This window comes from Pseudophryne corroboree, chromosome 6 (genome assembly GCF_028390025.1).
Source record: "Pseudophryne corroboree isolate aPseCor3 chromosome 6, aPseCor3.hap2, whole genome shotgun sequence".
Classification (NCBI taxonomy): Eukaryota; Metazoa; Chordata; class Amphibia; order Anura; family Myobatrachidae; genus Pseudophryne; species Pseudophryne corroboree.
In genome coordinates, this window is record NC_086449.1 from 752609536 (window position 1) to 752632342 (window position 22807).

Sequence of the window (22807 nt, forward strand, 5' to 3'; positions counted from 1 at the left end):
GCACAGCTGCAGTGCTGTGCGCTACCTTAAGAAAGACCGGAGTCTTCAGCCACCGATTTCCTGGACGTTCTTCTTGCTTCTGGCTCTGCAAGGGGGACGGCGGCGCGGCTCCGGGACCGGACGACCGAGGCTGGGCCTGTGTTCGATCCCTCTGGAGCTAATGGTGTCCAGTAGCCTAGAAGCCCAAGCTAGCTGCAAGCAGGTAGGTTCGCTTCTCTCCCCTAAGTCCCTCGTAGCAGTGAGTCTGTTGCCAGCAGATCTCACTGAAAATAAAAAACCTAAATATACTTTCTTTTCTAGAAACTCAGGAGAGCCCCTAGTGTGCATCCAGCTCGAGCCGGGCACAGATTCTAACTGAGGTCTGGAGGAGGGGCATAGAGGGAGGAGCCAGTGCACACCAGGTAGTCCTAATTCTTTCTTAGAGTGCCCAGTCTCCTTCGGAGCCCGCTATTCCCCATGGTCCTTACGGAGTTCCCAGCATCCACTAGGACGTCAGCGAAAAGTAGATTAAAATAAAACTGTGCAGTAGAACTTCCACACACTAACCTGTCCCAGTACAAGGTCAGTATCCCCCTCACATACATTTGTGTAGTCCTTTGGGTTACATAAACAATGAAAGCACTCTCAGGGTTTCTACTGCACACAAATACACAGAGATTTATTACCTGTTTCCAGCTGCTCAGAGTTGCCCTAACTCAACATCACATAATAAATGAGTGTTTTGGGCTTAGTAAATCCTGTTACTTTGTTTATTTAACCCGTGATGGATGGATTCATGCTGTAGACCGCACCAAGGTCATTACAGGGTCTTTCTATATTTGCATTGTGCAGTTCTTGGATATATGGTACAGGTTGAGTATCCCATATCCAAATATTCCGAAATACGGAATATTCCGAAATACAGACTTTTTTGAGTGAGAGTGAAATAGTGAAACCTTTGTTTTCTGATGGCTCAATGTACACAAACTTTGTTTAATACACAAAGTTATTAAAAATATTGTATTAAATGACCTTCAGGCTGTGTATAAGGTGTATATGAAACATAAATGAATTGTGTGAATGTACACACACTTTGTTTACTGCACAAAGTTATAAAAAAATATGGGCTAGAATTACCTTCAGGCTGTGTGTATAGGGTGTATATTGAACATAGATGCATTCTGTGCTTAGACTTAGGTCCCATCGCCATGATATCTCATTATGGTATGCAATTATTCCAAAATACGGAAAAATCCGATATCCAAAATACCTCTGGTCCCAGGCATTTTGGATAAGGGAGACTCAACCTGTAATATATGTGTAATACACTCTGTATATTTGTGTGCGACAGCAGCAGACGGTTACTTTCCTGGGCATCAGAGTGCGGCCAATGTGAGTCACTATTGAACCATTACCCCTACTACCCGTCACACATGCTCAGTATCCCTAATCTATAAGAGGCTCAGAGTTTCTCTATAGAGTTCCTATATTTTCTTGCTCTCTCGGACTCCCGATGTAGCAGACCAGGCTTCTGGAGCTTGATGACGCAATTTGTGGCATTGCACAACAGGAAACATGATGATGCAGTTCCCTGATCCAGGGCACTTCCCACCTTTTCCATCCCCATCTTTATCTCCTAGAGCGACATACCTTCCAACCGTCCTGATTTTGGTGGGACAGTCCTGTTTTTTGGGCACTGTCTGGCTGTCCCACCTGTGGGCCGCAATGTCCCGTGTTGGGAGTTGCAGAGACCCCCTGTAACTCACTGCTCTGCGGTGCATAGATCTATTCACAGGAAAGAGGGACTGGGGTCATGGCCAGCAGCTCTTGGAGCGCTCGGCGTACCCCCCCCAGTGATGAAAAATGGGGGCGTGGCTCACGGGCATAGAATTTCCCTTGATGTACACACTCCTCTTGCCTCTGGGAAGAGTTGGTAGGTATGAAAGGGTACACAGGCATCACAAGGGGGTGCGGGCCACACCCTGGTGTCACCCTTCCAGGGGATGATGTCAAAATGCCGGCTGATGTCATCCTGCAGAAACTGGCTCTTGTCACTGAGAACTTAGGAGCCGGCAGTGCAAGCACAAGTCTCCAGGGGCAGTCCAGCATCTCCGGGAATGCTGAGCACACCCCCAGAGTGAAGAATTTGGGGCTTCCCGTGATGCCACACACCTCTGTAGTGACATCATTACTGACTTCCCTTTACACAAATCCACATCCCTTTTCTCTGACGTCCTAGTGGATGCTGGGAACTCCGTAAGGACCATGGGGATAAGCGGCTCCGCAGGAGACTGGGCACATCTAAAGAAAGCTTTAGGACTATCTGGTGTGCACTAGAGATGAGCGGGTTCGGTTCCTCGGAATCCGAACCCGCCCGAACTTCAGCTTTTTTTACACGGATCCGAGCGACTCGGATCTTCCCGTCTTGCTCGGTTAACCCGAGCGCGCCCGAACGTCATCATGACGCTGTCGGATTCTCGCGAGGCTCGGATTCTATCGCGAGACTCGGATTCTATATAAGGAGCCGCGCGTCGCCGCCATTTTCACACGTGCATTGAGATTGATAGGGAGAGGACGTGGCTGGCGTCCTCTCCATTTAGATTAGAAGAGAGAGAGTGAGATTGAGACAGAGACACTTGATTTACTGGAGCTTAGGAGTACTAGAGAGTGCAGAGTTTACTAGTGACTGACCACTGACCAGTGACCACCAGTGCAGTTTTATTTAATATAATCCGTTCTCTGCCTGAAAAAAAACGATACACAGTGACTCAGTCACATACCATATCTGTGCTCAGCCCAGTGTGCTGCATCATCTATGTATAATATCTGACTGTGCTCACACAGCTTAATTGTGGGGGAGACTGGGGAGCAGTTATAGGTTATAGCAGGAGCCAGGAGTACATATTATTAAAATTAAACAGTGCACACTTTTGCTGCAGGAGTGCCACTGCCAGTGTGACTGACCAGTGACCTGACCACACTGACCACCAGTATAGTATACTATATTGTGATTGCCTGAAAAAGTTAAACACTCGTCGTGTGACTTGTGTGGTGTTTTTTTATTCTATAAAAAACTCATTCTGCTGACAGACAGTGTCCAGCAGGTCCGTCATTATATAATATATACCTGTCCGGCTGCAGTAGTGATATATATATATTTTTTATATCATTATTTATCATCCAGTCGCAGCAGACACAGTACGGTAGTTCACGGCTGTAGCTACCTCTGTGTCGGCACTCGGCAGTCCATCCATAATTGTATACCACCTACCCGTGGTTTTTTTTTTCTTTCTTCTTTATACATACTACATCTCATTATCATCCAGTCTATATTAGCAGCAGACACAGTACAGTACGGTAGTCCACGGCTGTAGCTACCTCTGTGTCGGCACTCGGCAGTCCATCCATAATTGTATACCACCTACCCGTGTTTTTTTTTTCTTCTTTATACATACTACATCTCATTATCATCCAGTCTATATTAGCAGCAGACACAGTAAAGTACGGTAGTCCACGGCTGTAGCTACCTCTGTGTCGGCACTCGGCAGTCCATCCACAATTGTATACCACCTACCCGTGGTTTTTTTTTCTTTCTTCTTTATACATACTACATCTCATTATCAACCAGTCTATATTAGCAGCAGACACAGTACAGTACGGTAGTCCACGGCTGTAGCTACCTCTGTGTCGGCACTCGGCAGTCCGTCCATAATTGTATACCACCTACCCGTGGTTTTTTTTTCTTTCTTCTTTATACATACTACATCTCATTATCATCCAGTCTATATTAGCAGCAGACACAGTACAGTACGGTAGTCCACGGCTGTAGCTACCTTTGTGTTGGCACTCGGCAGTCCGTCCATAATTGTATACCACCTACCCGTGTTTTTTTTTTCTTTCTTCTTTATACATACTGCATCTCATTATCATCCAGTCTATATTAGCAGCAGACACAGTACAGTACGGTAGTCCACGGCTGTAGCTACCTCTGTGTCGGCACTCGGCAGTCCATCCATAATTGTATACCACCTACCCGTGGTTTTTTTTTTCTTCTTTATACATACTACATCTCATTATCATCCAGTCTATATTAGCAGCAGACACAGTACAGTACGGTAGTCCACGGCTGTAGCTACCTCTGTGTCGGCACTCGGCAGTCCATCCATAATTGTATACCACCTACCCGTGGTTTTTTTTTCTTTCTTCTTTATACATACATACTACATCTCTTTATCAACCAGTCTATATTAGCAGCAGACACAGTACGGTAGTCCACGGCTGTAGCTACCTCTGTGTCGGCACTCGGCAGTCCGTCCATAATTGTATACCACCTACCCGTGGTTTTTTTTTCTTTCTTCTTTATACATACATACTACATCTCATTATCATCCAGTCTATATTAGCAGCAGACACAGTACAGTACGGTAGTCCACGGCTGTAGCTACCTCTGTGTCGGCACTCGGCAGTCCATCCATAATTGTATACCACCTACCCGTGGTTTTTTTTTCTTTCTTCTTTATACATACATACTACATCTCTTTATCAACCAGTCTATATTAGCAGCAGACACAGTACGGTAGTCCACGGCTGTAGCTACCTCTGTGTCGGCACTCGGCAGTCCGTCCATAATTGTATACCACCTACCCGTGGTTTTTTTTTCTACTTTATACATACTACATCTCATTATCATCCAGTCTATATTAGCAGCAGACACAGTACAGTACGGTAGTCCACGGCTGTAGCTACCTCTGTGTCGGCACTCGGCAGTCCATCCATAATTGTATACTAGTATCCATCCATCTCCATTGTTTACCTGAGGTGCCTTTTAGTTGTGCCTATTAAAATATGGAGAACAAAAATGTTGAGGTTCCAAAATTAGGGAAAGATCAAGATCCACTTCCACCTCGTGCTGAAGCTGCTGCCACTAGTCATGGCCGAGACGATGAAATGCCAGCAACGTCGTTTGCCAAGGCCGATGCCCAATGTCATAGTACAGAGCATGTAAAATCCAAAACACCAAATATCAGTAAAAAAAGGACTCCAAAACCTAAAATAAAATTGTCGGAGGAGAAGCGTAAACTTGCCAATATGCCATTTACCACACGGAGTGGCAAGGAACGGCTGAGGCCCTGGCCTATGTTCATGGCTAGTGGTTCAGCTTCACATGAGGATGGAAGCACTCAGCCTCTCGCTAGAAAAATGAAAAGACTCAAGCTGGAAAAAGCACAGCAAAGAACTGTGCGTTCTTCGAAATCCCAAATCCACAAGGAGAGTCCAATTGTGTCGGTTGCGATGCCTGACCTTCCCAACACTGGACGTGAAGAGCATGCGCCTTCCACCATTTGCACGCCCCCTGCAAGTGCTGGAAGGAGCACCCGCAGTCCAGTTCCTGATAGTCAGATTGAAGATGTCAGTGTTGAAGTACACCAGGATGAGGAGGATATGGGTGTTGCTGGCGCTGGGGAGGAAATTGACCAGGAGGATTCTGATGGTGAGGTGGTTTGTTTAAGTCAGGCACCCGGGGAGACACCTGTTGTCCGTGGGAGGAATATGGCCGTTGACATGCCTGGTGAAAATACCAAAAAAATCAGCTCTTCGGTGTGGAAGTATTTCACCAGAAATGCGGACAACATTTGTCAAGCCGTGTGTTCCCTTTGTCAAGCTGTAATAAGTAGGGGTAAGGACGTTAACCACCTCGGAACATCCTCCCTTATACGTCACCTGCAGCGCATTCATAATAAGTCAGTGACAAGTTCAAAAACTTTGGCCGACAGCGGAAGCAGTCCACTGACCAGTAAATCCCTTCCTCTTGTAACCAAGCTCACGCAAACCACCCCACCAACTCCCTCAGTGTCAATTTCCTCCTTCCCCAGGAATGCCAATAGTCCTGCAGGCCATGTCACTGGCAATTCTGACGATTCCTCTCCTGCCTGGGATTCCTCCGATGCATCCTTGCGTGTAACGCCTACTGCTGCTGGCGCTGCTGTTGTTGCTGCTGGGAGTCGATGGTCATCCCAGAGGGGAAGTCGTAAGACCACTTTTACTACTTCCACCAAGCAATTGACTGTCCAACAGTCCTTTGCGAGGAAGATGAAATATCACAGCAGTCATCCTGCTGCAAAGCGGATAACTGAGGCCTTGGCATCCTGGGTGGTGAGAAACGTGGTTCCGGTATCCATCATTACTGCAGAGCCAACTAGAGACTTGTTGGAGGTACTGTGTCCCCGGTACCAAATACCATCTAGGTTCCATTTCTCTAGGCAGGCGATACCGAAAATGTACACAGACCTCAGAAAAAGAGTCACCAGTGTCCTAAAAAATGCAGCTGTACCCAATGTCCACTTAACCACGGACATGTGGACAAGTGGAGCAGGGCAGGGTCAGGACTATATGACTGTGACAGCCCACTGGGTAGATGTATGGACTCCCGCCGCAAGAACAGCAGCGGCGGCACCAGTAGCAGCATCTCGCAAACGCCAACTCTTTCCTAGGCAGGCTACGCTTTGTATCACCGCTTTCCAGAATACGCACACAGCTGAAAACCTCTTACGGCAACTGAGGAAGATCATCGCGGAATGGCTTACCCCAATTGGACTCTCCTGTGGATTTGTGGCATCGGACAACGCCAGCAATATTGTGTGTGCATTAAATATGGGCAAATTCCAGCACGTCCCATGTTTTGCACATACCTTGAATTTGGTGGTGCAGAATTTTTTAAAAAACGACAGGGGCGTGCAAGAGATGCTGTCGGTGGCCAGAAGAATTGCGGGACACTTTCGGCGTACAGGCACCACGTACAGAAGACTGGAGCACCACCAAAAACTACTGAACCTGCCCTGCCATCATCTGAAGCAAGAAGTGGTAACGAGGTGGAATTCAACCCTCTATATGCTTCAGAGGTTGGAGGAGCAGCAAAAGGCCATTCAAGCCTATACAATTGAGCACGATATAGGAGGTGGAATGCACCTGTCTCAAGCGCAGTGGAGAATGATTTCAACGTTGTGCAAGGTTCTGATGCCCTTTGAACTTGCCACACGTGAAGTCAGTTCAGACACTGCCAGCCTGAGTCAGGTCATTCCCCTCATCAGGCTTTTGCAGAAGAAGCTGGAGACATTGAAGGAGGAGCTAACACGGAGCGATTCCGCTAGGCATGTGGGACTTGTGGATGGAGCCCTTAATTCGCTTAACAAGGATTCACGGGTGGTCAATCTGTTGAAATCAGAGCACTACATTTTGGCCACCATGCTCGATCCTAGATTTAAAGCCTACCTTGGATCTCTCTTTCCGGCAGACACAAGTCTGCTGGGGTTGAAAGACCTGCTGGTGAGAAAATTGTCAAGTCAAGCGGAACGCGACCTGTCAACATCTCCTCCTTCACATTCTCCCGCAACTGGGGGTGCGAGGAAAAGGCTCAGAATTCCGAGCCCACCCGCTGGCGGTGATGCAGGGCAGTCTGGAGCAACTGCTGAAGCTGACATCTGGTCCGGACTGAAGGACCTGACAACGATTACGGACATGTCGTCTACTGTCACTGCATATGATTCTCTCAACATTGAAAGAATGGTGGAGGATTATATGAGTGACCGCATCCAAGTAGGCACGTCACACAGTCCGTACTTATACTGGCAGGAAAAAGAGGCAATTTGGAGGCCCTTGCACAAACTGGCTTTATTCTACCTAAGTTGCCCTCCCACAAGTGTGTACTCCGAAAGAGTGTTTAGTGCCGCCGCTCACCTTGTCAGCAATCGGCGTACGAGGTTACATCCAGAAAATGTGGAGAAGATGATGTTCATTAAAATGAATTATAATCAATTCCTCCGCGGAGACATTGACCAGCAGCAATTGCCTCCACAAAGTACACAGGGAGCTGAGATGGTGGATTCCAGTGGGGACGAATTGATAATCTGTGAGGAGGGGGATGTACACGGTGATATATCGGAGGATGATGATGAGGTGGACATCTTGCCTCTGTAGAGCCAGTTTGTGCAAGGAGAGATTAATTGCTTCTTTTTTGGGGGGGGTCCAAACCAACCCGTCATATCAGTCACAGTCGTGTGGCAGACCCTGTCACTGAAATGATGGGTTGGTTAAAGTGTGCATGTCCTGTTTTGTTTATACAACATAAGGTTGGGTGGGAGGGCCCAAGGACAATTCCATCTTGCACCTCTTTTTTCTTTTATTTTTCTTTGCGTCATGTGCTGTTTGGGGAGGGTTTTTTGGAAGGGCCATCCTGCGTGACACTGCAGTGCCACTCCTAGATGGGCCCGGTGTTTGTGTCGGCCACTAGGGTCGCTTATCTTACTCACACAGCTACCTCATTGCGCCTCTTTTTTTCTTTGCGTCATGTGCTGTTTGGGGAGGGTTTTTTGGAAGGGACATCCTGCGTGACACTGCAGTGCCACTCCTAGATGGGCCCGGTGTTTGTGTCGGCCACTAGGGTCGCTTATCTTACTCACACAGTCAGCTACCTCATTGCGCCTCTTTTTTTCTTTGCGTCATGTGCTGTTTGGGGAGGGTTTTTTGGAAGGGACATCCTGCGTGACACTGCAGTGCCACTCCTAGATGGGCCCGGTGTTTGTGTCGGCCACTAGGGTCGCTTATCTTACTCACACAGCTACCTCGGTGCAAATTTTAGGACTAAAAATAATATTGTGAGGTGTGAGGTATTCAGAATAGACTGAAAATGAGTGGAAATTATGGTTTTTGAGGTTAATAATACTGTGGGATCAAAATGACCCCCAAATTCTATGATTTAAGCTGTTTTTTAGGGTTTTTTGAAAAAAACACCCGAATCCAAAACACACCCGAATCCGACAAAAAAAATTCGGTGAGGTTTTGCCAAAACGCGGTCGAACCCAAAACACGGCCGCGGAACCGAACCCAAAACCAAAACCCGAAAAATTTCCGGCGCTCATCTCTAGTGTGCACTGGCTCCTCCCCCCATGACCCTCCTCCAAGCCTCAGTTAGATTTTTGTGCCCGAACGAGAAGGGTGCACACTAGGGGCTCTCCTGAGCTTCTTAGTGAAAAGTTTAGTTTTAGGTTTTTTATTTTCAGTGAGACCTGCTGGCAACAGGCTCACTGCATCGAGGGACTAAGGGGAGAAGAAGCGAACTCACCTGCGTGCAGAGTGGATTGGGCTTCTTAGGCTACTGGACATTAGCTCCAGAGGGACGATCACAGGCCCAGCCATGGATGGGTCCCAGAGCCGCGCCGCCGGCCCCCTTACAGAGCCAGAAGACTGAAGAGGTCCGGAAAATCGGCGGCAGAAGACGTCCTGTCTTCAACAAGGTAGCGCACAGCACTGCAGCTGTGCGCCATTGCTCTCAGCACACTTCACACTCCGGTCACTGAGGGTGCAGGGCGCTGGGGGGGGGCGCCCTGAGACGCAATAAAAACACCTTGGATGGCAAAAAATGCATCACATATAGCTCCTGGGCTATATGGATGCATTTAACCCCTGCCAGAATACACAGAAAAACGGGAGATAAGGCCGCCGAGAAGGGGGCGGAGCCTATCTCCTCAGCACACTGGCGCCATTTTCCCTCACAGCTCCGTTGGAGGGAAGCTCCCTGGCTCTCCCCTGCAGTCACTACACTACAGAAAGGGTTGAAAAAAGAGAGGGGGGCACTAATTAGGCGCAGTATTAATAAAACAGTAGCTATAAGGGGAAAAACACTTATATAAGGTTATCCCTGTATATATATATAGCGCTCTGGTGTGTGCTGGCAAACTCTCCCTCTGTCTCCCCAAAGGGCTAGTGGGGTCCTGTCCTCTATCAGAGCATTCCCTGTGTGTGTGCTGTGTGTCGGTACGTTTGTGTCGACATGTATGAGGAGAAAAATGATGTGGAGACGGAGCAGATTGCCTGTAATAGTGATGTCACCCCCTAGGGGGTCGACACCTGAGTGGATGAACTGTTGGAAGGAATTACGTGACAGTGTCAGCTCTGTATAAAAGACAGTGGTTGACATGAGACAGCCGGCTACTCAGCTTGTGCCTGTTCAGACGTCTCATAGGCTGTCAGGGGCTCTAAAGCGCCCGTTACCTCAGATGGCAGATATAGACGCCGACACGGATACTGACTCCAGTGTCGACGGTGAAGAGACAAATGTGACTTCCAGTAGGGCCACACGTTACATGATTGAGGCAATGAAAAATGTTTTACACATTTCTGATAATACGAGTACCACCAAAAAGGGGTATTATGTTCGGTGAGGAAAAACTACCTGTAGTTTTCCTGAATCTGAGAAATTAAATGAGGTGTGTGATGATGCGTGGTTTTCCCCCGATAACAACTGATAATTGCTAAAATGTTATTGGCATTATATCCTTTCCCGCCAGAGGATAGGTCACGTGGGGAGATATCCCTTGGGGTGGATGAGGCGCTCACACGTTTGTCAAAAGGTGACACTACCGTCTTAGGATACGGTCACCTTGAAGGAACCTGCTGATAAAAAGCAGGAGGCGATCCTGAAGTCTGTAATTACACACTCAGGTTATACACTGAAGCCTGCTATTACCTCAGCATAAATAGTGCTGCTGCAGCGTGGTCTGATACCCTGTCAGATAATAGCTAAGACAGGGATAATGTTTGTTAACATTGAGCATATTTAAGAAGTTGTCATATATATAAAGGATGCACAGAGGGATATTTGCCGGCTGGCATCCAGAATTAATGCAATGTCCATTCTGCCAGGAAGGTATTAGAAACCTGGCAGTGGACAGGGGATGCTGCATTTAAAAGGCACATGAGATTCTGCTTTATAAGGGTGAGGAATTGTTTGGGGATGGTCTCTGGGACCTCGTATCCACAGGAACAGCTGGGAATAAAAACATTTTTTTACCTCAAGTTTCCTCACAAAAGCCTTAGAAAGCACGGTATTTTCAGGTACAGTCCTTTCGGCTTCAGAAAAGCAAGCGGGTCAAAGGCGCTTCCTTTCGACACAGAGACAAGGGAAGAAGGAAAAAGCTGCACCAGTCAGCCAGTTCCCAGGATCAAATCTCTTCCCTCGCTTCCTCTGAGTCCACCGCATGACGCTGGGGCTCCACAGGTGGAGACAGGTGCGGTGGGGGCGCGTCTCGGGAACTGCAGGGACCAGTGGGCTTGCCCACAGGTGGATCCCTAGGTTCTGCAAGTAGTATCACAGGGATACAGGCTGGAGTTCGAGACGACTCCCCCTCGCCGTTGCCTTCACATCAGCCTTGCCTGCTGCCCTCGGAAAGGTAGTACTGGCGGGAATTCACAAGCTGTACTTCCAGCAGGTGAAATCAAGGTACCCCTCCTTAAACAAGGCCGGGGTTACTATTCCAAAATGTTGTGGTACCGAAACCAGACGGTTCGGTGAGACCCATTCTAAAATTGAAATCTTTGAACACTTATATACGAAGGTTCAAGTTCAAAATGGAATCGCTTAGGGCGATTATTGCAAGCCTGGAAAATTTCAGGGTATCACTGGACATCAAGGATACTTACCTGCATGTCCCTATTTACCCTCTTCACCAGGTGTACCTCAAAATTGTGGTACAGGATTGTCATTACCAATTCCAGACGTTGCCGTTGGTCTGTCCCCGGCACTGAGGGTATTTACCAAGGTAATGGCCGAAGTACTTATTCAGTACTTGGACGATCTCCTTATAAAGGCGAGGTCCAGGGAGCAGTTGTTCGTCGGAGTAGCACTATCTCGGGAAGTGCTACAACAGCACGGCTGGATTCTGAATATTCCAAAGTCGCAGCTGGTTCCTGCGACGCGTCTACTGTTCCTGGATATGGTTCTGGACACAGAACAGATTAAAATGGGTTTCTCCTGGAGGAGAAGTCCAAGAAGTTGGCGTCTCTAGACGGAGACCTCCTAATACAAATACAGGTATCGGTGCATCAATGCACGCGACCCTTGGAAAAGATGGTAGCTTCTTACGAAGAATTTCCATTCGTCAATTCCCATGCAAGGGATCTGTTGGACAAGTAGTCCGGGTCGCATCCTCAGATGCATCGGCGGATAACCCTGTCTCCAAGGACCAGGGTGTCGCTGTGGTGGTGACTACAGAGTGCTCAGGGGCAGTCACACAGGGAAGAAACTTCCAAGGCCTATGGAAAAGTCAGGAGACTTCCCTACACATAAATGTTCTGAAACTATGGGCCATTTACAATGCCCTAAGTCAGGCTAGACCCCTGCTTCAACACCGGCCGGTGCTGATCCAGTCAGACAACATCACGGCGGTCGCTCATGTAAACCGACAGGGCGGCACAAGAAGCAGGATGGCGATGACAGAAGCCACAAGGATTCGCCGATGGGCGGAAAATCATGTGTTAGCACTGTCAGCAGTGTTCATTCCTGGAGTGGGCAACTGAGAAGCAGACTTTCTCAGCATATATAACCTCCACCCGGGAGAGTGGGGACTTCATCCAGAAGTTTTCCAAATGATTGTACACCGTGGGGAAAGGCCACAGGTGGACAGGAGGGCGTCCCGCCTCAACAAAAAGCTACAAAGATATTGCGCCAGGTCAAGGGACCCTCAGGCGATAGCTGTGGACGCTCTGGTAACACCGTGGGTGTACCAGTCGGTGTATGTGTTCCCTTCTCTGCCTCTCATACCCAGGGTAATGAGAATAATAAGAAGGAGAGGAACAAGAATTATACTCATTGTTCCGGGGGGCCAAGAAGAGCTTGGTACCCAGAACTCCAAGAAATGATCTCAGAGGACCCATGGCCTCTGCAGCTCAGACAGGACCTGCTGAAGCAGGGGTCCTGTCTGTTCCAAGACTTACCGCAGGCTGCATTTGACGGCATGGCGGTTGAACGCCGGATCCTGAAGGAAAAGGCATTCCGGAGGAAGTTATCCCTACGCTATTTAAAGCTGGGACAGAAGTGAACGCAAACCATTATCACCGCATATGGCGAAAATATGTTGCGTGCTGTGAGGCCAGTACGGCCCCAAAAGGAGGAATTTCAGCTAGGTCAATTTCTGCACTTCCTACAAGTCAGAGGTGACTATGGGCCTAAAATTGGGTTCCATTAAGGTCCTGATTTCGGCTCTATCAATTTTCTTCCAAAATAGAACTGGCTTCACTGCCTGAAGTTCAGATTTTTGTTAAGGGAGTGCTGCATAGTCAGCCCCCGTGTGTGCCTCCAGTGGCACCGTGGGATCTCAACGTAGTGTTGGATTTCCTGAAGTCGCATTGAGTTGAGCCACTTAAATCCGTGGAGCTATAATACCTCACGTGGAAAGTGTTCATGCTGTGAGCATGGGCGTCGGCCAGGCGTGTATCAGAATTGGCGGCTTTGTCAAAAGCTCTTATCTGTATTTTATATGGATAGGCGGAATTGAGGACTCGTTCCCAATTCCTTCCTAAGGTGGTAGCAGTTTTCATGTGAACCACCCTATTGTGGTACCTGCGGCTGCTAGGGACTTGGAGCACTCCAAGTTGCTGGACGTAGTCAGGGCCCTGAAAATATATGTTCCAGGACGGCTGGAGTCAGAAAATCTGACTCGCTGTTTATCATGTATGCACCAAACAAGCTGGGTGCTCCTGCTTTTAAGCAGACTATTGCTCGTTGGATTTGTAATACAATTCAGCTTGCACATTCTGTGGCAGGCCTGCCACAACCAAAATCTGTAAAAGCCCATTCCACAAGGAAGGTGGGCTCATCTTGGGCGGCTGCCCGAGGGGTCTCGGCTTTACAACTTTGCCGAGCAGCTACTTGGTCAGGGGCAAACACGTTTGCTAATTTCTACAAATTTAATACCCTGGCTGAGGAGGACCTGGAGTTCTCTCATTCGGTGGTGCAGAGTCATCCGCACTCTCCCGCCCGTTTTGGGAGCTTTGGTATAATCCCCATGGTCCTTACGGAGTTCCCAGCATCCACTAGGACGTCAGAGAAAATAAGAATTTACTTACCGATAATTCTATTTCTCGTAGTCCGTAGTGGATGCTGGGCGCCCATCCCAAGTGCGGATTGTCTGCAATACTTGTACATAGTTATTGTTACAAAAATCGGGTTATTGTTGTTGTGAGCCATCTTTTCAGAGGCTCCTCTGTTATCATGCTGTTAACTGGGTTCAGATCACAAGTTATACGGTGTGATTGGTGTGGCTGGTATGAGTCTTACCCGGGATTCAAAATCCTTCCTTATTGTGTACGCTCGTCCGGGCACAGTATCCTAACTGAGGCTTGGAGGAGGGTCATGGGGGGAGGAGCCAGTGCACACCAGATAGTCCTAAAGCTTTCTTTAGATGTGCCCAGTCTCCTGCGGAGCCGCTTATCCCCATGGTCCTTACGGAGTTCCCAGCATCCACTACGGACTACGAGAAATAGAATTATCGGTAAGTAAATTCTTATTTATGGACACCTGGTGTCACCAACCCCAGTACCGCTACTGGTGGGGTGTAGTATAAGTCAACATTTAGAATGTCGACACAAAAATGACTTCAGTCTGAGTGTCCATATCCTGGATGTATGCATCCCAGAGAGAACAATAGTCAGCAGCAAGAACTTATTATAACAATTACATGTATTTGTGAAGACTCCAGCTCCAAGTAGGCCTTAAGGGGGTACACACAGCGCGATGTGGGCTGAGCGGGAAGGAAGGGGACGGGGGGAGGGACACACGCTCACTTCACACAGTGTTGAAATGAGCGATGTACAGGCCAATCTTGTCCCGACGATAGGGACGCGTGCGGCCGCACATCGCTATTGCTATGGGGCATACACACGGAGAGATCCGTGCTTAATTTCTAAGGAATCTAGGGGGTAATTCAGAGTTGATCGCAGCAGCATATTTGTTAGCAGTTGGGCAAAACCATGTGCACTGCAGGTGGGGCAGATATAACAGGTGCAGAGAGAGTTAGATTTGGGTGGGTTATTTTTTTCTGTGCAGGGTAAATACTGGCTGCTTTATTTTTACACTGTAATTTAGATTTTAGTTTAAACACGCCCCACCTAAATTTAACTCTCTCTGCACATGTTATATCTGTCCCCCCTGCAGTGCACATGGTTTTGCCCAACTGCTAACAAATTTGCTGCTGCGGTCAACTCTGAATTAGGCCCTTAGTCAGGTTGCTTTGAAATTAAGCATACATCTCTCCGAGTGTACCCCCCTTTATATAGAAACTTGTGTTATAGTTTAGTGTCCTTTTAATCTATCCAGAAGTTAATAAACACCAATTACCACTAATTAGCAGTTGAAGTGAACCAGATACCTGCTGACCATGGAGACAGCCATTTTGTAGACTCAATCATTTTAGATTTATAAAATAACTAGTCACAAAGGGATTGACCTCACCGAGGCATGAGGCACATTCAGTAACTATTACTATGCATCAGCTCTGTTATACCCCTTTTCCACTGTAGCATGGGTCGCAGCTGTGTCACCTGACTTGGCTGCGAACCGTGCGACAGCCCCCTTTCACACAGCGCTCCCCAACCCGGCATATTGCCGGGTTGGTGACGCTGCAGGGGCGGCGCTGGGAGAACACATGATCTCCCAGCGCCGCCCTCTCATACACTGTGAACGAGAGCCGTATCGCTTCGACACGCCTCCCGTTCACACTACACAGCTTACTGGGTTGAACATGTGTTCAACCCGGCAAGCTACCCGGGTAGGATTCCCAGATCACTTGATCCAGGAATTTGCAGGGGGACTCTTATCCACTAGGAAAAAACACGGGTAAATGCGCGCCCCCGCACATTTAGCCGTGTTTTAAAAGCTAGTGGAAAAGGGCTATAAGTTTAAGGTGGACTAGTAAATGTCATTACCATGATAAAATGCTGATGTCCTATCAGCCAATCATATTACTTGTCATTTATCAAATGCAGTACATAAAACGAAAGCAAATATCTGATTTGTTGCTATGGGTGACAGCACTTTTTTTGTGGATTGTAGGTATCCTGGCACCTCTGTGATAGAGTGCTCCATACATACCCTGTTCTAGAGTAAACAGCAACTCTTTCACCAAGATGTCCCGTCTGGCGTATTCCTTAAATGTCTGCAGAACGCTGTCTGGTTTTCCATGGGTAGATTCAAATAAAACATATCGACGGAGGGCCATCTGGGTCTTCACATCCACGCTCCATATGAGCTCTGGCTGAGAGCGGTATCTGTACAGTGCCCATGCCACTGCCACACACAGCGGAGCCAATGCGCCAGTAACGAGGACGGAGTAACTTGATGCCATGTGCGGTAGGGAGCTGGAATTGATTGCAGATCATTATTATCCCTTATTTATAAAGCACCAAGCATTATATATATAGCACAAGGAATTATAGTACAACAAAAATGACCCAAAATAACATGATATAACATGACAGATATATTACATACTGACAGAAGTTACATCTGTGCCAACCTGCCCATTGGCAACCAATCAGTATTGAAGTAACATTTATAATTTGTATATTATAAAATTATACAGAGCAGCTGATTGGTTGCCATAGGCAACTTCTCCACTAGCTCCCTGCACTCTTTTCACTGCTTAGTACACCTCCTCCTAAGTTTGAAAAACGACAGGAGCTGATTGGTTGGTACTTTATCTCTCTCCACTTTATCACATACCAAGGCTTAGTACATCTGCCCCAGAGAAAGAGTACAGTTAGTAAACTGATTTATCTACTCAGAAAATATAAAAAATAAATACATTTCAAATTTGTGTTCATTTCAGTGAAGGTAAGAATGCTACTGCCTGGCCAGGACAGCGCAGTGACATAGGGGGTAATTCAGACCTGATCGCTAGGGTGCGTTTTTTGCATCCCTGCGATCAGGTAGTCGCCGCCTACAGGGGGAGGGTATGGGGTGTGTGCAATCACATGTGCAGGAGAGCTGCACAAACAAAAGTTAGTGCAGTCTCTGCACAGCCCAGGACTTACTCAGCCGCTGCGATGATTGGGGCCAGAGTTGACGTCAGAAACCTTCCTTCCAAACACCTGGATCCTCCTGTGTTTTCTGGACACTCCTCTAAAACAGTCAGTTGCCACCCACAAACGGCCTCTTCCTGTCAGTCACCTTTCGATCGCCCATGCGATCACTTTGTTCGCACCATCCCCTCGCTGTCCGGGGCTCCCCGTCGCTGCGGACCAACGCGCCTTCATATTACGGTGCATACGCATGCGCAGTTCAGACCCGATCTCCCGCTGTGCAAAAACACAGCAGTGATTAGGTCCGAATTAAGCCCATATTCACATATACTATACAAATACACCTCTACTAGGGGAAAACAGGCGTGGGATTGATGCAGTGTCTGATTTGCAGCCTGATGAAGACTATTCATCTTTTAAAAAGGACTAAACAAATACAACGTTTAAGCTTGATCATTCTGTAGGTAACAAACCTCTGCTCAAATCCTGAGCTGTTCAATAGTGTAAAGTAATTGTCCTGCCGCCTTCCCATGCAGAGAATGCTCCCTGTAACCTCAGTATCCCATAACCAGGAAGTGTACATAGATCATGCCTGTGATATATACAGCAGTACTGTCACACACGCCCAGCAAGTATCCGAGAGCTGCTGTTTATTATTTACAGAGTGCAGCCTACAGAGGACATTCCGGGAGATAAGGATTACCCTCTATATGGTGTAGGTGCACAAGTTCTGTATCACAGAGACAGTGAGGGAGGACTGCTAAATAAATACCTGTGCTCATATTTCCTTACCTGTGTAACTAAGTACCTAATTCAGACCTGATCGCAGCAGCAAAATTGTTCTCTAATGGGCAAAACCATGGCCCTCATTCCGAGTTGTTCGCTCGCAAGCTGCTTTTAGCAGCTTTGCACACGCTAAGCCACCGCCTACTGGGAGTGAATCTTAGCTTATCAAAATTGCGAACGAAAGATTCTCAAAATTGCGATTACACACCTCTTAGCAGTTTCTGAGTAGCTCCAGACTTACTCGGCATCTGCGATCAGTTCAGTGCTTGTCGTTCCTGGTTTGACGTCACAAACACACCCAGCGTTCGCCCAGACACTCCTCCGTTTCTCCAGCCACTCCCGCGTTTTTCCCAGAAACGGTAGCGTTTTTTCGCACACACCCATAAAACGGCCAGTTTCCTCCCTGAAACACCCACTTCCTGTCAATCACATTACGATCACCAGAACGAAGAAAATACCTCGTAATGCCGTGAGTAAAATACCTAACTGCATAGCAAATTTACTTGGCGCAGTCGCAGTGCGGACATTGCGCATGCGCATTAAGCGGAAAATCGCTGCGATGCGAAAAAATTTACCGAGCGAACAACTCGGAATGACCCCCCATGTGACTGCAGGTGTGGCAGATATAACATTTGCAGAGAGAGTTAGATTTGGGTGGGTTATTTTGTTTCTGTGCAGGGTAAATACTGACTGCTTTATTTTTACAGTGCAATTTAGATTTCAGCTTGAACACACCACACCCAAATCTAACTCTCTCTGCACATGTTATACCTGCCCCCCCTGCAGTGCACATGGCTTTGCCCATTAGAAAAACAATTTGCTGCTGCGATCAGGTCTGAATTAGTCAGTCAGATGTCTTTGATAGGTGAATACTAGATCTGATGGAAATGTAGATGTTTTACTGATCTGTCTTGCATGAAATGTACATATACCACGGCCGTAACTAGGGGGGGCTAAGGGGTCACGTGCCCCTTGCGCCGGATTTCATAGGGCGCTGACAACGCTGACGCCGGACGGCTCCCTTGGCTAGCTACTCTCCCGCCCCCCCGCCGCGATCCCCTCGGCTAACTACTCTCTGGCCCCCCGCCGCGATCTCCTGCTGCCGCAATCTCCTCCCACCTTAGCCGCCGTGTTATGTTAGGGTCCCGGCGGGACTCCCGCTGCTGCTGCAAGGCTCCGACCGTCCGCGCGCCCCTCTGCCCAACCGCCTATACGCGCCTCCTACAAACAGCCCCGGATGCCAGAGCCTCCCATACAGAAGGCGGGCATCCGGAGGTTTTGAAGACAGCAGGCTTGTCGCCTTCTTCTTCAGGCAATTCTTCAGGCAAGTGGGCAATGTGAGGGGGAGAACAGGCAGGAGAAGCAGCATTTTAAGTAAATGCAGCATATGTGTTTTTATATATATATATATATATATATACAGGACAAGGATGCGGCACTCTAGGCTTAATGAATCCACAGCAAGATTTGTAGTTTGCAACGTTTCAGTAGACCAACCTACTGTCGTCAGGCTTTAATGACGACAGTAGGTTGGTCTACTGAAACGTTGCAAACTACAAATCTTGCTGTGGATTCATTAAGCCTAGAGTGCCGCATCCTTGTCCTGTGTATTTATCCATTTATGAAGGCACCGGCTGCAGCTTAACGTTTGAACTAGGAGTGCCAAACACCAGCCATTCTATATATATATATATATATATATATATATATACTATTATACTGTGTTTATGTATAATGTGCATATATATGTGTATACATACTGTGAGTTTATACTGTGTGTAAGATTATATATATATATATTACAGTCCATGGCAGCCGGCACTCCTCTACAAATAGCGCAGCGCCTCTCCGTGCCAGAGTATAATCAAACATAAAATTCCTTAAAGAACGGGCTGTGTTTGGTACTGAGGACGCAGTGTAAGCTCTGAAACGTCTACCTTTAATACAAATTTCGTCATTTGCTGAAAGTCTCCAGTGCCGTTCTTTAAGGAATTCTATATATATATACAGGTTGAGTATCCCATATCCATATATTCCGAAATACGGAATATTCCGAAATACGGACTTTTTTGAGTGAGATAGTGAAATCTTTGTTTTTTGATGGCTCAGTTTACACAAACTTTGTTTAATACACAAAGTTATTAATAATATTGTATTAAATGACCTTCAGGCTGTGTATACAAGGTGTATATGAAACATAAATGAATTGTGTGTATGTACACACACTTTGTTTAATGCACAAAGTTATAAAAAATATTGGCAAAAATTACCTTCAGGCTGTGTGTATAAGGTGTATATGAAACATAAATGCATTCTGTGCTTAGATTTAGGTCCCATCACCATGATATCTCATTATGGTATCTAATTATTCCAAAATACGGAAAAATCCGTTATCCAAAATACCTCTGGTCCCAAGCATTTTGGATAAGGGATACTCAACCTGTATATATATATATATATATATATATATATATATATATATATATAATATCTGTACATGGAGAGCCGGCACAAGTGTGGAAGTGTGCCCGGGTGCAATCAAGTAAAATGTCCAGCAAACGAAATGCGGCACTCACGGGTTCTAATGTTAGCTGTGCGCAGCAGGTTTTCCTGGCTTGTCAATGTTTCATTTATTCATATAAATTTTGTTTATTTGAATTAATGAAACGTTGACAAGCCAGGAAAACCTGCTGCGCACGGCTTACATTAGGACCCGTGAGTGCCGTATCTCGTTTGCTGAAATATATTGTATGGGTTGGGTTCATGTGACCGGTGGTTGGAAGACCGCCGGTCACCATACAGACGCCGAGAACCCGGTTATTAGATGGCTGGCGGAGCGCGAGCACAAAAAGCTCCTTGCCGGATACTATTCCCACTCTATGGGTTTTGTGGAATAGTGCCTGTTGGTTGGCATGCCGAGGGGCGGGCTGTTCACTGTTTGGGGTCCCGGCGTTGGTATAGTGACTGGTGGCCTCCCGACTGCCAGTCACATAACTGCATCCCCTATATATATATATATATATATATATATATACTGTATAATGTTAATGAGGGGTACTACTATCTAATGTGAATAATGATGCAATACTGTGCGCCGTAGGTTGGATTGTCTCTCATTTCATTTCTTAATTTTTAATGTAATGTTTCTCTTTGTTTTGTTTTTTTTTTTTTTGTTTTTTTTTGGGGGGTGGGAAGGTGGGGGCGCTAAATGACTGCCTTGCCCCGGGTGCCGAAAATCCTAGTTTCGGCCCTGCATATACAATCTCCTTATTAAAATATTATTATTTGGATATATGGCACCTTTATTTCAGAGGTGCTCTTTCCGCTAAACTGAACAAAACGCGTAATAGATATAAGTGCCGGTCATTCAGAGGCGTATCTATAGAGGAGGGGACCCATGTGCTGTCTCCATGTATGGGCCCCCTCCTCTCTCGCAGCCGGCAGTGCTGCTGTTACCGCTCTGAGCACTGAGACTCTGGCACAGTGCCAGAGTCTACAGCGCATGTGCAGGACTCCAAAAAAATGGCCACCACGCGTGTCTCTAGTGCTCAGTGCGCCAGCAGTGGCGGTGCTGGCTACGGACTAGGAAGGGGCACACAAATGGTCACCGATGGACGCGGGAAAGGTGAGTATAGAAGAAATGGGTGCAGTGTGTTCGGTGTGGGCCCCCTCTGGACCCAGGGGCCCGTGTGCACTGCACCCATTATAGATACACCACTGCGGTCATTCCATAGATGTCTGTGATGCCTCTACAGGTGGTGCCGCTATCACTGGCTGCAAATTTACCTTGAGATAAAAAAAAAAGGTGATAGATGAAAATTGCTCAGCCATGTTTAGGGCCTGATTCAGTGATGGGCATGAAAGCCGCCACAACTGCCAGCATATCTGAGACTGTGAAAATGTTAATGGCACAGCCGCAAGGACTTGTTTTGCGATTCCCATCAGCGGTTTGAGAATCTCCCGCCCTCCAACATCCTTATACCAGAAATTGGTTCAAGCCCGGAAAGGGGTGTGGCCATGGGTAAAGGGGGCGTGGCCACACAACGCTGACATAGGAATGTATAGGACAGGGAGATGCTGGAAATCGGTACAAGGCCCCTTTTGGCCGGTACAGACCATAAAACATCAGTACTGTACTGGCCAAACAGGTACAGTTGGAGGGTATGGAATCCCAGCGGTTGCATACACAGACACATCATCGGCTGCAGAACAGTAGATTATGGTTGCACAGTGTGACCTCAGGAAGTGAAGCGCCGGAACCATAGCTACGTATGGGATTGCAGTCGCAGGCCCAAACACTTTCACGACCCATATGTATTTTTGCTGCCACTCCCTGTAACCTCCCCCAAACAGCTCCCAACTGTCACTCGCTTATAGAATAAATAAGACCATCGCGGTACATTCGCAGTGCGACTTAATCAGCTGATAATCGCTCAACTGCAAAAACATCTTGTTTGTATACAACTCTGACTCAGGCTCTTAGGACCTTATTCAGAGTTAGGAGTAAGAGCAAAAAACCCCAGAAAACAAAAAAAAGGAGCAATTTGCACCTTGGTAAAACCATGTTGCACTGCAGGAGGGTAGATTTAGAATGTGCAGAGAAATGTATTTATAGTGAGAGCGGCGTATTCTAGCATAATTCTAAGGCTGGGAACCCCCCTAAATGTGTATCGTTTAGTGTGTGTCACATATGAGATGGTTGACAGTGCTGCACAGTCAATCAATAGATATCATGGCCCTCATTCCGAGTCGTTCGCTCTGTATTTTTCTTCGCATCGCAGCGTTTTTCTGCTTAGTACGCATGCGCAATGTTCGCACTGCGACTGCGCCAAGTAATTTTGCTATGAAGATAGTATTTTTACTCACGGCTTTTTCTTCGCTCCGGCGATCCTAGTGTGATTGACAGGAAATGGGTGTTACTGGGTGGAAACACGGCGTTTTATGGGCGTGTGGATAAAAACGCTACCGTTTCCGGAAAAAACGCGGGAGTGGCTGGAGAAACGGAGGAGTGTCTGGGCGAACGCTGGGTGTGTTTGCGACGTCAAACCAGGAACGACAAGCACTGAACTGATCGCAGATGCCGAGTAAGGTTGAAGCTACTCAGAAACTGCTAAGTAGTTTGTAATCGCAATATTGCGAATACATCGTTCGCAATTTTAAGAAGCTAAGATTCACTCCCAGTAGGCGGCGG

The 22807-nt window shown here is 47.2% G+C and overlaps 1 protein-coding gene across 1 annotated transcript in view; it reads right to left on the minus strand.

The window, feature by feature from the left end:
* Positions 1–17506, minus strand: part of LOC134935661 (transmembrane O-methyltransferase homolog) — a 32093-nt gene extending 14587 nt beyond the window's left edge. The window contains exons 1-2 of the mRNA XM_063930576.1: positions 17304–17506; positions 15902–16167 (exon numbers count right to left, since the gene is read on the minus strand). Of these exons, the coding sequence (XP_063786646.1) occupies positions 15902–16167; positions 17304–17413 (376 nt within the window). The 5' untranslated portion in view covers positions 17414–17506. The remainder of the gene's footprint in view (positions 1–15901; positions 16168–17303) is intronic.
* Positions 17507–22807: the final 5301 nt, after the last annotated feature.